General features: G+C 48.8%; 1 protein-coding gene across 1 annotated transcript in view; it reads left to right on the top strand.

Annotated features, from left to right (window-relative positions):
- Positions 1–16512, top strand: part of LOC144143471 (neprilysin-21-like) — a 165566-nt gene that overhangs the window by 11250 nt on the left and 137804 nt on the right. The window contains exons 3-4 of the mRNA XM_077675217.1: positions 11645–11722; positions 12384–12511. Coding sequence (XP_077531343.1) covers positions 11645–11722; positions 12384–12511 — 206 coding nt within the window. The remainder of the gene's footprint in view (positions 1–11644; positions 11723–12383; positions 12512–16512) is intronic.

The following is a 16512-nucleotide window of genomic DNA, read 5'->3' as shown; positions in this document are numbered from 1 at the left end:
CACACACACACACACACACACACACACACACACACACACACACACACACACACACACACACACACACACACACACACACACACACACACACACACACACACACACACACACACACACACACACACACACACACACACACACACACACACACACACACACACACACACACACACACACACACACACACACACACACACACACACACACACACACACACACACACACACACACACACACACACACACACACACACACACACACACACACACACACACACACACACACACACACACACACACACACACACACACACACACACACACACACACACACACACACACACACACACACACACACACACACACACACACACACACACACACACACACACACACACACACACACACACACACACACACACACACACACACACACACACACACACACACACACACACACACACACACACACACACACACACACACACACACACACACACACACACACACACACACACACACACACACACACACACACACACACACACACACACACACACACACACACACACACACACACACACACACACACACACACACACACACACACACACACACACACACACACACACACACACACACACACACACACACACACACACACACACACACACACACACACACACACACACACACACACACACACACACACACACACACCACCAACGAAAAAGGACGGGTGAACGGGAACGTTCACGTCCGTCGTGGCGGTGTTAAGGCTCGGAGGCAATTCAATACTAGCCCCCCCAAGCAACAATCTGAAAGCAGGGGAGTGCATTCGCGTACTTCCCGCCCCCTCTGCAGATGATCCAGACCGCGTAGCATTGCAATGTCAACGCCAGTCTCGCTAATTTAGCCCCATGAGGCGAACACAACTTCGGGGAAGACGGAGTGGTATCGCGAAATGTGACTTCGCTTCCTGTCCCATAGGCCAAGTGTCCCATAGGCCTCTCCAATGCCCCAACGTAAGGCAATGCTGCGCGCTGGCCGCGTGAGTGCAGGGTTGATGTTGGAGCCTAATGGCGGCCCGCGAATGCGACGACCTTCTCGGGATCATTCTTTCCCTTACGCACAGACTGCCCCACAACAACAACCTCACAAGCACCTGTCACTACCAAAAACCGCTCGTGCACGCTAGGTGCATTCTGAGCAGCGGCCTGACAAAGACAGTTTTTCGGCTGTCCCAGCACGCACTCATCCTGGCAAAACTCAGAACTAGGGCCTGTGACACACTGCCAGGTCGCAGAACTTAGTGCGTCGACCCATCCAGCGCGGCTCCCGACTAAATCTCGGTAATGGCCGCAACCAACACTAAAGCTACGAAGCTCTATCTCAGCCACCGGTTTCGCGAGATCGCCGATTGCGTCTCGTTCCTCGCTTTCAACTGTAGCTGCCTCCTCACACGGTTTTTCCCTCTCCTTCGCAACCTCCTAGGGAGCTCTCATACTTGGTTTCGCAGTCTCCACGCCTGCGTTTTCGTGTTCTCCATCGGCCTCCTCGGTTACACTCTCACCATCAAGACTACCAAACCCACGCGACATCTCCGTATCGTTCCTACCCTCTTCAAACGTTCTGAGCTCCTCATCCTCCGTCTTCTCGCGTTCTCTCTCACTTCCTCTTCCATTTTCTACATGTTCAACCCAGACTACCTTCTCAGCTCCCTTATCCGCCTTTAACTCCCGCTTTTTCTCAGCCTGATCGTCAACTCCGTCTCTTTTTCGCTCCGTCTCGTCACACGATTTCTCGCCCGCTATCTCCTTTCGCTTCTGGGCGATCTCCTGAACGCCCGACCCGGAGTTCGCTTTCTCGTGCAACTTTCGAGCGTAATTGGGAGCGCGGCGGGCCCCGAGACTTTCCTGCGCGACTCCAGTCTCCTCCGGTCCACCGATTAGAATCTGGGTACCGCCTGTGCCAGCAAGTTCGGCACGCATTAGCGCAGTGTCCGGTGCAAAAGCAGCTGGCGGCTCTACACCCGCGACAACGGGGCTACCCCTTGACTCTGCTCCCACACCGGACGCGCTCGCTGGGATGCTCCGCGTGCTCGCTTCGCCTTCCATGCAGCTGTTCCCGGCTGAGCCGCTCGCCAGCTGTGCGCAGCCACGGCCGCTTATCTCGTTCTCGCGCGGCTCGAGCTGACAAACGAGCTGGCTTCATTCAACTCTGCTGCCAGTGCATAACTGGGCCTGCTCGACGGGTTCTGCCCTCTGCACTGCGACTCCATTCCCAAACTTTGCCTGCGAGGCTGCTCGTCATGTTCGAGCATCACTTCATTACACCGCTCTACGGTATCCCCGGACGCGCTTACTTCGTCGCTCCTCATCCCAATGTCCGTCTCCACGCGTTCGACACCGGCGGAAATGATAGCCTCATGTAGGGCGTCACGGCTGCTTACTTTCTCATCGCAATGTTCAAATTCCCAACACTGGCCGGAACCATTCAACTTCGCGGTCGCCACACGACTTGTTGGGTCGGTGCCCCATTGTTTCTGCTCGCGGGTGTCCGAGCGCAAGGGCGTCTGCCTTCTCCGCTCCAGCTCCAACTCATACCTTCGCAACCGCTCTTCGGATTCCAGCTTCAGCTTTTGCATGCACTCCTTAAATTCTCGCGCCTCTATTCTCTCTCGCTCCTCCGCCTCGCGCACTGCTTTTCTCTCCCGTTCTTCGAATTCGCGTGCTGCTTTTCTCTTCCGCTCTTGAAACTCCAATTCCATTCGCCTAATAATCATTGTTTCGGACTCCGCTTGGACCACCCCTCCTGCCGCTGTTCCTCCTTGAGGTGGTGCCTCATGCGTCTGGCCATTTCCGTCTCCTTCCGCCATGTTTGGCAGCATGCTCCGCGTGACTACCACGCAGCCCCAGACTCAGCCTACGCCGCCACAACGAAGCGCAAGAAATCCCGCTCACCCGCGCCTTCGGTGGTCGGCCGCCGCGTCGTTGGCCCCGCGCGCTGCTTGGCTCTGCCGCTCCACTCCGCTAGGAGCTCGGCCGCCGCCGATGAAGGCGGGCTTGCGTCTGCTTGCTGCCCCTGGTTGCGGCCTGGTGATTTCTTCTACCAAATCCTGTAGGCTGCGCCAGTAAAGATTGTTTCCCCGAAGTCTGCTGTCGATCAGGAACCCAATCGCCCGGGCTCCGGTTGATTTGGCAGGAGGCTGGCTGGGTGTTGGTGTTGAAGTTCTTGGAGATGGCGCTCGAATTGACGAACACGAGGCGTTCAAGTTGAAGCTGTACATAAACGGAGGTTTATGTACAGCTATTTACAGTAGGATAACTGGGTACATGAGTAATGAAAAGAAAAAACTTCAAACTGCAGCTAGACGCTAGCTCCGAGTGCGCACAAATCACTCGAGCTCCTCAACTTCGTCTAACTCTCCTATTCTCGGAGCGTACACAAACCGCTCGAGAAACGACGGCCGAGACTCTGTCTCGCCACAAGATCCGTCTAGTTGCCCGGTGCGGCGCTGCACCCTAAACCTCCGACGCGATCTTAACCTCAACTGCTCACAATTAGGCTCACAATTAGGCTCACAAATCAGAGTCACAGAGTCATTTCAATAAAACTGTACAGTCGGGGACTTAATTTTGCAGACCACGCGAGCGCGTGACAAAAGCCACCGATGCGCGCTCTGGAGGCCCAGCACCTGTTGTCGGTCAAGACCGGCGCAGCGCGCATGCGCGTCCTCTTTTATTCGCAGGCACGCCGATTTTCTCGCTTCCTGTAGCGCTGCAGCAATGGTCACTCAAGCACCGCATAGCGACGCCATTGTAGCATTTCTTTCTTCCCGATGGCACATTTTGGGGCCTTTGCGAGGGCTTTGGCGCAAGTGCTCCTCCTCGCGTCCTGATAAACACTTGCGCGGAATGTTTTCTTTGTTTTGTGCTTTATCGTGTATAGACGATGAGACTGGCGGCTTGCGAACGGCGTCCCCGAATGAAGCGCGTACGAAGCATTCTCACGGTACCGCTCTACCGACGACGAAATGCCAGCTTTATGAATAGCGAACCTTTATTCACCTTGTTTATTTTGTAATTTGTCCACTGAACATATATTTCAGCTCGCTCTCCGCTGCCCATAAAGTAGGCGATTTGCAAGTTTGATAAAAGAAATTATTTCGGTGTTTTTGCTGCCTACTTCATTACTTAAAAATGATAGAAATGCGTACCCATATAAATTGTCTGTTCGTTCTGCGCGTCGGCATTATTCAAACCGACACCTCGGGTTTCCATCGAGGAACGCCATAACATTATTCACTACTTTTCGCCGTGATATTAATCGCTACGCTTTTATTACTAATGAACGGGTGTTCAACCACTGAAAAACAATCAGCTCCTGTTTCGTTGTTGATTTTGTCCTTCCGCTCAGCTGGGCATCTGCAAGGTGGCCCTTTTCTGATGGCGCCAAAAAGCGAAAAGGCTCAGTGTATTAGGGATTTCGGCGCATGTTACACGTCCCCAGATAATCAAATTTAATCCTGAGCTTTCAACTACGGCGCGCCTAATCGTCTGTGTAGCATCTGCGCTTTAAAACCTCATAATTAATCAACTTAAGCCGACCTTGAAAAATTGCTAATCGACCAGATTTAGGGGAAATCCCCAAGGTGGGATTTCCTGAACCAGGACGAATTTTTCTTCAACTGCGAAGTTTCCGAGAAAGCTGTATAGCTTTCATTTGTAGCGGTATGGCTGCATTTAGGTGGATGTCAAACTTTCCTTTACTGAAAAATTGCTCCGGCCTTGGATCAATCCATCCCCGTAGGCATTAATTCCTCGCCTAACAGCACCTCTTGGCCTATTAGTAGGCCGACAAATGTCCCTTTGAAAAACCTCTTCTCAAAAGTAGCGAATAATTTTACGGCATTCAGTGAGAACCCGAGGTGCCATTTTTACGAATGCGACGGGTAGAGCGAACAGACAAATTAAATGGGTACGCATTTCTATCATTTTTAAGTAAGGATGTAGGCAGCAAAAACACCGAAATAATTTCTTTTATCAAACTTGCAAATCGCCTACTTAATGGGCAGCGGAGAGCGAGCTGAAATATATGTTCAGTCGACAAATTGCAAAATAAACAAGGTGAATAAAGGTTCGCTATTCATACAGCTGGCATTTAGTCGTCGGTATACAGAGCGGTACCGTGAGACTGTGCTTCGTACGCGCTTCATTTGGGGACGCCGTTCGCAAGGCGCCAGTCTCATCGTCTATACGCGATAAAGCACACAACAAAGAAAACATTCCGCGCCAGTGTTTATCAGGACGCGAGGAGGAGCACTTGCGCCAAAGCCCTCGCAATCGTCATTGGGAAGAAAGGAATGCTACAAAGGCGTCGCTATGCAGTGCTTGAGTGACCATTGCTGCAGCGCTGCAGGAAGCGAGAAAATCGGCGTGCATGCGAGTAAAACAGGACGCGCATGCGCGCCGCGCCGGTCTCGACAACGGGCGCTGGGCCTCCAGAGCGCGCATCGGCGGCTTTTGCCACGCGCTCGCGTGGTCTGCAAAATTAAGTCCCCGACTGTACATGCGAGTCCCAGAATTGCGGCTGGTTTGTGTCCATCGGTTTAGATCTAGCGTAAACAGTTACGTTTCTCATGCTTTCATTCTAAAGCTTTCTTTATATCTTGCTGGGATGACTGCGTGCAATAGAAGCACGCGTATTGGTGGGATGCTCCAGGTATTTTCTTATGCGTGCACGGTTATACTGACACCAGAGGGTATTTGAGGAACTACAAAAATAAGCACTCGTTCCGTTTTGTTGGATGCGCGGCATTTTTTCGCAGTGGTCGAAGCGGCGTGCAGATACGCAAATGCACCTATGGATCTGTTTTTAATATTATTTCTTATCGGATACTGCTTTGTGCACGTCGACGTCGCAGGCAGCTGATCCGTGTACTGCCGTCTGCTTTTTTTGGAGAAGGGGCGCTTTCTAAAATATTTCAGATTGTATTCCCGCACAACTCGTCAGCGGAATATTTCTATGAATATAACAGCTTTGAACGTAATAAAACGCGGTAATTGTTGTATATACTAACATTGCGGTTGTTGTTTAAATTGACCCCGCTGCGAACTGCTCTATATGCTTGCTTTGTTCTTTAGAAAAAATTCCGCCGCTGCTACCAGGAGGCGCCACATGTTTACTTGAAACTGCAGTGCATGAGGCCCATAGGCTTTAGCTTTTCACTGATGTCATGGTAGTTGTGCTGGTGGGAGGTTTAATCTTGGACGTCAAACTGCCCATCTGGCGTCCCTCTTGGTCGGTTGTCGTGTGTGGAGAGCCGAAGACGACGAAGGCAGGACTAGGGGCAGGGGAAGAAGAGAAGGTTGAGGAACAGAATAAAAGCATGGTTCCCAAGTGAACAGCCTCGGATCATTACATTGGCGCAGCCGACAGGATTCCAAAGACGGACACTATGTGGATTACTCTGCATGCCACGCGGAACTCACAAGGCAAGTTTTACTTCTCGTCATGCCAAGTCGACGACGAAGTGCCGTACGTCTTGCCCGAGTGCATCTCAACACCACAACTGTGTGACTGGGTGGCAAAGAAGACCGGCCAGACAACCGAGGACCTGACTACCCAGTCTTCTCTCAAGCTCAGGGTGAAGCTGTCCGAGTTCCAGGAATACTTCATGGAGCCAACCATTAGGGCGTCAGGGAACACGAACACGACACCGAATGTTAACGTTACCACCATGGACCCAGGCCTTCTTCTGATTCTGCAAGAGCAACAACGGCAGGCAGAGAGGCAACAGCAGCTCATGGAGACCCTCATCGCTACGGTCCAAGCTCAACAAAGAGAGCGCACAGAAATGGTGAAGCCGGATCGGTTTGACGGAGAGAGCTCAAGGCCTGAGGATTGGATTCGTTCCTATGAATACGCATCCGAGAAGAACTCCTGGCACGAAGCTACCGACCGAGTGGAAAACATGCGGCTGTTTTTGACGGGACTTGCAAAGAAGTGGTATGAGCTACACTTCTCCACACACGCGTCAGAGAGCTGGGACAGCTCGAAGGCAAGCTTTCTCGCAGCGTTCAAGGAAAACCCCGTGGAAAGGTGGGACCGTGCAATTTTCTATAAATACCGATCGCGCAAACCCTTGGAGTATTTTTACGAGAAAAGACGCCTACTAAAAATGGCTGATTCTAATCTCCCGGAGTCTTCATCTGTGCCACTGATTATTCACGGGTTGCCTAAGGATCTTCAGAAGCAGGTGCAGCTTAAGTCCCCAAAGACAATCGAGGAACTTTTGGAGTGCTTTCAAGGCTTGTGCATAGATGCTCCTCCGAGAATGCAGGGTACGCGACGCTTCAATTTCGAAACCGGGGAAGCGTCGCAGAGGTCTGGATCTTCCGAAGTGTCATCGGGTACACAAAGAAATTCGTACCGAGGACATGGTGTCATTAACCTTGCATCCCCCAGCAGTGACAATATAACCTCGGATGAGTCCCGTCAAGTCGAAGCACATAGTGACGCTGAAGCAACCCAGAAAAAAAACTAATAAATGAGGGTGATCAGTCCTACCCGACGACAAAAATTGAGACTGTTTACTTCACCACATTAAATCTTCTTTTCATAACGTTGGGAGGTAACGGCACCAACGTCACAGCACTAGTTGATAGTGGCGCTTCCGTGTCCGTTATAAACAAGTCCCTTGTGTCTGAAAAAGATATTCTTAAAGAAAGACCAGTACAAATACAGGGCTTTGACGGAAGGAGACAACTTTACGATGAGTGGATAAAAGCCAAGGTGACGTACCAAGGTCAAAGCACAGAGATCGACGCCTTAGTTGTTAATGGGTGCGAATACCAATTTCTACTCTCAAGACCTGATATGAAAAGACTTAAAATAAACCTATACTGGAATGATAATGTCTGCGTTGACATGGAGGCCTGCGGTTCCCTGAGCACGACAGACCGACTTGTTCGGTGTGAGGAGGACGTTCGCCTCAAGTTTCCAGAGCTCGTTTGCGTCGGTACTTACCCACCAGCAACAACAAAATTCTCTGTTTCTTTCAAGCTTGCTGATGTAACACCCATTAGACGAAAGCCTTACAATACGTCCCGTGAAAGAAGAATTTGGCTAAAGAAAGAACTTCAGCACATGCTGGAAGCTGAAATATTACGCCCGTCAGTCTCCAAATTTGCTTCCCCCATTACATTAGCGTTAAAAGAAGATGGCTCATTGCGTTTTTGCACAGATTACAGGATTCTAAACAGACAAACTGACCTTTTCCCATTTCCGATGCCACGAATAGACAACATCATTGAAGAGACGGGAGGCTGCCGCGTCTTCTCTCGCATAGACTTGGGCAAGGGATTTTGGCAGATTCCTCTAGAGGAAGAGTACAAATAGTACACGGCTTTTGTCGCACCCTTCGACGCGTACGAATACAACCGACTACCTTTCGGGTGAAAGAACAGCCCCGCCTAGTTTCAGAAGATGATGAATGGGGTGTTGAAACCATTTTTGGGCCTATTTTGCAATGTTTATGTTGATGACATTATAGTGTACTCCAAGGATGATAGCTCACATGCGGAACATTTGACCGCTGTCTTGACCGCCCTGAGTGCAGCCAAGCTGAAAGTAAATTTTAAGAAAAGTGAGTTCTTTAAGCCGAAAATCACATTTCTCGGTCGCGTGCTGGATGGCTTCACTAAAAGCACGAAAGAGGAGTCCGTTGAACGGGTACGAAATACGAAGCGACCTGAAAACATACACGCACTGCGAGTTTTTCTCGGTCTGGCAGGACACTTCCGGAGCTTTTTCCGGGTTTCGCTGCTCGTGCCAAGCCACTAACAAGCCTGCTTCAAAAGGGTACGGCTTTCCAGTGGACAGAAGAGTGCGAAAAAGCGTACCACGACTTAGTGTCAGCCATTTCATCTGACCCCGTGCTCACACTGCCAGACTTCTCACTTCCTTTTGAGCTCACCACGGACGCTTCTCACTATGGTGCAGGCGCCGTCCTATACCAACGAGGACATTCGGCTACAAACGATCGAAAACTACACGTGGTTGGATACTACTCGTATACGTTCAACAAGACTGAAGAGAACTACTGTGCAACAGAGAAAGAGGCTCTGGCTGTTGTGCTAGCGGTGAGGTACTTTCGATCGTACCTCGAGGGCACGAAGTTCAAGCATTTTACTGACCACCAGGCCCTTACATATCTCCTGCATGACAGTCAACCTAAAGGACGAGTATCTCGTTGGATCAGCGAATTGCAGCAGTTCGATTTCGACGTATTGCACCGATCCGGGCAGTTTCTTTCAGATGCGGATGCCCTTTCCCGTCTTCTTATTGACATAAGCTCCAAGACTTGTGAAGAAGTAAATGCACTGATGGCTCTGAGGCTGTGGGAAGGAACAGAAGAACTACAGTGTGTAGATGAACGGTTTCACGTTCCACCTACACTGGTCAGAAAAGTTCTGGAGTTCTACCATGACTGTCCAGAGTCAGGAGGTCACGACGGCTTCTGGCGAACCTATTACAAGATCAGGAAGAGGTTCACTTGGCCACACATGAAAAGAGATGTAAGCGCATACATCCGCTCGTGTCACTCATGCCAAATCAACAAAGCCAAATACAAACAGAAAATGAATGCAATGACTTTGCCAGCCCATTCAAAAATACCATTTGAGACAGTGCATCTCGATTTTGCGGAGCTCAAAAAGAAGGGTGAAGGGGTAAGAAGGACACAGTCTTTCTTATTGTGTATCGATGAATGCGCCAGGATAGTGGCTGCAAAACCAGGAAAGGTGGACGCAAATACTGTTATAGCGCTTTTGAACAGAGAGATGTTTAATGGCGTAAAATACGTTGTGTCTGACAATGGACCTGCTTTCAGGAGCCGAGCAATGATACGCTGGGCGGAAAGCAGAGGCATCACACTCAAGTTTGCAGCCCCATATCACCCGGCGGCTAATGGTCTTACAGAACGGGCCATACGAGATATTAAACAGTACATCCACTTCTACCGTAACTTTCCCGGGGGTTGGAAGTGCTGTCTGGAGGCGGCGGTCACGCATCACAACCGGTCGCACACAAGTGCACTGGGGTGCAGCCCTCAGTATGCAGCCTTTGGTAAGCCATCATACCTGCCCGCTGACGAGATCCTTGGTCTGACGACAAGGCTTAAACTTCAAGAAACGAAAAGGACAGTAGAGTGAAATGAAGTATAGGGAGACGATGAAACGTTTCTTCGACAGGCGCCACAACACGAGTATTCCGGCTATTTCACCAGGCGATTTGGTCTTGGTGCGAAAAGGATGTGGCAACTCAAAAACCAGACCTATCGGGCCCTTCGAAGTTATCAAGACAGCATCTACCAATGGCGTTTTGAAGACCGTCTGGTACATGACGGGCAACGGGACTGTGGAAGTCGCGGCCATCAGCAACGTGGTTCCCTACACACAGAGGAATGACGAAAACAGGGCCCCGGAGAGTGTGGAGAGCCGAAGACGACGAAGGCAGGACTAGGGGCAGGGGAAGAAGAGAAGGTTGAGGAACAGAATAAAAGCATGGTTCCCAAATGAACAGCCTCGGATCATTACATGTGTAGACAGTAAGGTGCCGACGACGCTGTATGGAAACAGACAGCCCTATGCTTGTGCGCTAGAGTAGAGGTCCTAAGTTTTATTCAGCTAGTTTGCTAGTAGTATTCTCAATTTCAAATCACAAAGAAACGTTTTGCTTCGTGCAGTCCGCTGACTGCGTAGAGCTTCGCAGGTCTTCCTTTTTCGCAGAGTCGAAGGGCACGAAATTGTTTTATTCTCAGACGCGCGTCTTTCTTCCCGCCTTTTCAATACGCAAGCAGCGCGGACAGTTGCAAGGCAAATTTGTGGAGCTGCCTCAGAAATGAGCACGAATTCTCAAATGAGGCAGCCCTCACCCAGGACACAACAGGAGGGGTCAGCAGCGTTACAAGGGTATTGCTGAGAGTATAGAAACAATCAGGGATCGGCAGGCAATTAAGTCGGGTCTAACATTTTTGTGGACCCAATCTATGCTCTCTAACGTGAATGTGCATTTTCTAAAAGGGGCAAGTGGTGGAAATCGTCATGGCTGCAGAGCTATTTCCTTTAAAATGGCAGCTATTTCCTTGAAAATGGTTTGAAAGCGTACTTTAGGTTGCTAAGTTGATGAGAATACCACCTTTTTTTTCAGGAGCACACAAGCATTATTTCAGTCCCTGAACTTCGGCGGATAATGTTGTATTCTGCACAGCAGTCATTCAAATTTTTGGGGTCTTATGCGTCGGAGTGTGGCGCGTCGACCTGGGGATTTCTAACGGGCGCCAAAAGCTCGACACACGGGCTCGCCTCCGTCTGAAAAGCAGCCGCCGCGGACGGGACCTAACCAGCGTCCTTGAGCTCACCAGTATAACGCCGTAGCACCGGAGCCACCGCTGTGGGTCGAATGGAAATTGGAAGGGTTGGTACAACGCACTCATACTTCGAAGTGGCTAACTTTTAAGAACGTAAGCCGGTTAAATGATTTAGTAATAATGGGGCACAATACTTGATCCTCCTGGGTTGTTTTACAGTAGCACACTGTCGACGAAGAATGTATTGCTGTAACGATGCTTTTCTTTGCAGGCAAAAGAGCTGCCGTTCAAGCGGAAACGAAGGCGTACCATCAGAATCACCGTGGGAAGCTTGCCCAAATCCGAAAAGGTACGTTCAAACGGTGGAATACAGAGAGGGCAGCGTTACGTGTTGAAAGCTAGTTCGTCAACAGTTTACGTTGTAAAACGTAAAGTAGCCATGGTACGAGTTGCTTCAATGGTATATGGCAGTGGAAATGAATTCCCTCTTTTTTTTGTCGGAGGTGGGGCTGCAAGCAGCTTTTTCCCCATGTCTACACCACATTACGTTGTTATCACGTTGTTATTTTAGGCTGCCTGTATCCACACTCCCTTGTGGTCACATGAAGCAAACCGCGAACTGCGATATTCAGCGCGTGCTATCCCGAAACACTGGGACACGAGGCAATGTTTTGGTGTGCTCCCTTTGGGCGGCGATGCATGCTGTGTTTCCGGCCGTGGTGCTCGAACGTGGCACGGTCGCTTGCGCAAACTTAGCGTCAACAAGTTATACACTGAAACGTGCGCTAGGCCTGATCTTATTTCCTTGAAATAGGCCGATGTGGACTAATGACATTCTTACATGCAAGGGTAATCGCAATAAGGGAACAAGCCCTGCACCGTAAATATTGACATATTGAGTCGCATTGTTGAACTCTTTGATTGGTTGAATAATAAACCGATTGATTTATTCGCTGAGTGGCTTTCGTGTTTTTGTTTGGCCTGGGCGACGGAAGATGACTTCCTTTCAGTGGGACTGGGTCTTGTTTATGAAGACCATTCTCGGAGACATCTTGGACGTCACCGCTGATACTCAGGTGATTATGCGGAGTCCAGAGTTCTTCTCCCGGCTGCGCCACGTGTTCAACAACGCCTCGAGGTAAGCATGTGTCATCCATTGTGCGCACATTTCATTTTCACTGAGGCAGAGTATGAGTTCTACTTGAAAACACCGCTTAAGTTGGGGATACAAGTTTCTGACAGTGCATTGCTTGGCACTTATGTGACAATTTGGGCTAGTCGGTACGAAGTCTTGCCTTTTTGTATACCGAACGTATACTGCAGGGTAAAAAATTCAGGGAAGCCATTAACTCACGCGCGAGACTTGAATGGCGAAGCTTTTGTAGGGGATCATTGACAAGACACAATGTCGAGTTTAATATCGTTATGGTGTCGTGGCCGATGTCGACGGCACTGCGTTTGAATGAACATTGTTGAGCAAGGCCAGAGCAATCAGGTCGTTTTGGTCCACGTTTTCGTACGCCACTGTGTAAGCGCGACTTATCGTTTCTGGCGGATGCTTTGCACGCCGAGCCTGTCGAAGCAGAGCGGCCGTGCGAATATGCGCGGCCGGGCCATGTGGAATCAAGGATCACCTGCAGCAGCTTCGACATTCAAGTCGCGGCTCTTCTGCGGTACAGAGCGCGTGCGCACGACTACACGAGGACGAACGAACGAAGGGCGTACGCTATGGCGTGTCTTAATCGTTCCGAGCAAGTGTCGCCACGATACGGCGAACGCTGGAGTTTTTTGTGGTCAATGTTAGCCAATCTCCCTAAGTAGTTATGCTTGGCTTGACGAACGTTCGCTCGAGATACAGTGAGAGAGAAAAAAAACTTTATTTGAGCCCCACGGAGCTAGTCGAAGCATGTGTGCACGAGCGTTGGGCATTTCCTTGGTGTTTGTAACTGCGAACACCGTGCACAAACGATTTGGTCAGCAGCTTTACTGTTAAAAACAACAGCCGCGTTAATTCAGCGCCCCTATGGCGCAGATTGCAACTCCACAATTCAGTCTTTTGGCTTTACTAGAAAATAAGGCCGCTGCTTTGCTGTAAGTTTTATGACACCTGTTAGGCGCCACATAATATATGAGACAAAAGCCACGGGGCACCATTTGCTTGTTTCAAAAAGAACAGCAAATTATTCCAACTGAATTATCAGCATGAATTAACGAGCCACTTCAAGAAACTTTCGCGTAGAGGGACCAGCTTCACTAAAAAACTTAGCGAAGTCTTCATAACAAGGGCGAAAACCTAAAGCAAAAATAATTCAACCGAAAAGCAACAGACCTGAGAAATGTGGCAAAGCCTACTTACAACCTAGAAAAAGCTGTGGACCAAGGCTGTTTAGTAAATATCCATACAATGAGGGCGCACCGTGTTCACGGAATCACGGGGGGGCACTCTTTCCAAAAGCTTTAGATGCTCGGTCGTGTGGAATAACAGAGAATAGTGACTTTAGATGCTCGGTCGTGTGGAATAACAGAGAATAACAGAGAATAGGGGGAGGCCGCTGGTATTCTGTGACCGTTGATTGAAGTGCTGCGAAGGTGGCGTTATATTTCGTCAAGCCCAGCCCCAAGTTGAGTTGCTGCTAATTAAACAAAATCGAGCCAACACGCAATTTCTCCATAAATGAGACCAAAACTATATATGAGACCCAAACTGTACGGCTCATTACGCGGATCTCTAACCCCACCAAGGAACACAAAGAGGAGGAGAGAATCCCACTGATCCGGGCATTCGTTGTTAGAAGAATCACTTACTCCCTCCCCTAATGAAACCTGGTAAAAGTGAATTAGAAATAGTCGAGCACCTCAGCCTCCTGACATACAAAGGTGACTTTCACCTCCCCCGCAGTAATATTCTGCCGGAATCGAGGGTCTTGAGGGTTTTGGGGGGTAAATATTGACCTAAATTAGTTGATTTCTCAGTGAATACGACATCATTTGCTGCTGTACGAGCGCTAAGAGCACTATAAAACAAAATCTTTCGATTAAAACAAACTTGTGTTTTCGCTTCATGGCTCCTTTAAGTATGTGGTCCAAGTTCGATATTTTTTTATTTTCCTCGCAATGAATGCACCCTGAACTAGCCGCAACAATTTGTCGTATGTGTGCAAAGTCTAGCTGATGATGGTGGTCGTGCGTACCCTGGTTTCCTTCCTTTTCGAAGAGGGCATGGATACGTTATTGCGGCAGACTTGCCGATATTAGCGATACCGGCAAGCATGCGTTCAATAGTAAAGAGGAAGAAACTCTCACTAAATGCAGATAATATACTCGCAATGCTAATAAAAACACGCGCTCAGGTTGCTGAGTCGGCCGCCACGTCGGTTTTGATGTCCCGCACTGTAACAGGGGCATCCACTTATCGGTCAGCATATTCGTACATTCATGAAAGCACGACGTTCTGCGTGAATTTTTAAAGCGGCTAGCGGCGGTGTATGGAGTGTTTATTATGTTTTTATTTATTGTTTTTTATGTTCAGGAGAACTATAGTAAATATTTTTACGCACAACTTGCTTGAGTTTTCTGTGCTCAAAAATGTTTTGCAAAAAATTTACCAAGCGTAATGAACGCACCCCTAGGTTTACATAAAATTTTTTGAAAAAAAAGTGGCATATCATTACGCTAGTAAATACGGTAATGCATTTCCCCATACACAGGCTGTTCGACCGATAAGCTCTGATAAGGTCTCTGGACGTACAGCGATTGCAAGAAACCAGCCTTACATTGTGTCAGAACGGTTACTTGAAATTCGCGAAAAAGGAATGGTTATAGATAAGACAATACACACATCAATAATGGAGGAGTACAGTAGTGTACCTTTATCTCATAAGATTAGATCGTTCATAGATGCGCTTGCTTAGTGCGCGAAAAATCTTCGCATGGGTTCGTCGTTAGTTTGCTATTTTGTTCTTTGAAGGTTTGACGATCGATTGGATGCACTCTTAACGAAGGTTCTGACGCGATTTTGACGCAGATTTGATGTGAGAAAGCTTTTGCGCTTCTCTCAACTTTCGTTACGAAGTGATTAAGTTTTTTTAAACGTTTCTGATAACACATTTCACGCGGCTACCAGTCATGTCCCATTTGGTTTATTTACCTGCTGTACGTTAAAAATAAGTTTCGCCTAGGCGAAATTTGGGTGCAGTTGGCGTTCCAGGACGATACTTTCTCCTCGGCTCTTTGAATGCGGAACTCTGCCTGTACCGAAGTTATCATGAAGCAATGTTATTGGTGAGCTTGATCTGAAGTCGGGCTTCCCAGTCGGACGAATCCCTCTGGCGTACTGGAAATTGGCCGATCTCTCTGTATTATGGGTCAAAAGGGAAAGAGAAAAAAATTGGCAAAGCTTGGACTATGTCGCGCAAGCCTAGAACCATAGCGAAGCTGGAGGATTTCTTTCTATGTAAGCACTGAAGGACGCACCATCACACAGTGAATTAGGTTTGAAATGGTTTATTTACATGTTCCGTCGTCACTTTTCACAGTGGTAGTGGTAGTCATCGTCCTATCCATCTATATGAGCTCAGATGGGACTCGCATGTCGCCAATGTTACATCAGCTGCCTTACGGCGACTCTTTTTTCTGAGAAGGTGACTAAAGCAGGCACCACCAGAAACAAAACAACATGCTTATAATACATTTGTAAAACCAACTTTGGAACACGCAAACGTCACCTGGTTTCCTTAAACACACTTATAAAAAGACTTGAAATGGTGCAGAGGAAGGCTATTAGGTTTATTTATAACAAATACAGGAAAAATGATTCGCCCACAGAACTTCTAAAAAAAGGAGGAATATTAACTCTTAACCAGCGAGCAAAACTTGCTCGGCAGATCGGCAGAAGATGTTATACCGATTAGTAAACAAGCAGTTAAATATAGATAGTGTGATGAGATACAGGACAGAGTGGTGAAAGGTTTAGAGATCATTTAGCAGAGCGGAGACAATCACCCTCTGGGGGTATGTGCCGTCATAGTGTCGCCTCAAAGTGAACCAGGAAAATAGTGGGGGCAATAATGTGACGTCGAAAAAGGAAGGGGAAGAGGAGATGGTGGGTGCCGACGAAGCAGGGGGGTGTTCGAAGGAGCG

This window comes from Haemaphysalis longicornis, unplaced genomic scaffold (assembly GCF_048455015.1).
Source record: "Haemaphysalis longicornis isolate Haplotype H1 unplaced genomic scaffold, Haemaphysalis longicornis Haplotype H1 scaffold_6, whole genome shotgun sequence".
Taxonomy (NCBI): Eukaryota; Metazoa; Arthropoda; class Arachnida; order Ixodida; family Ixodidae; genus Haemaphysalis; species Haemaphysalis longicornis.
This window is presented reverse-complemented; position numbering and strand designations above follow the sequence as displayed.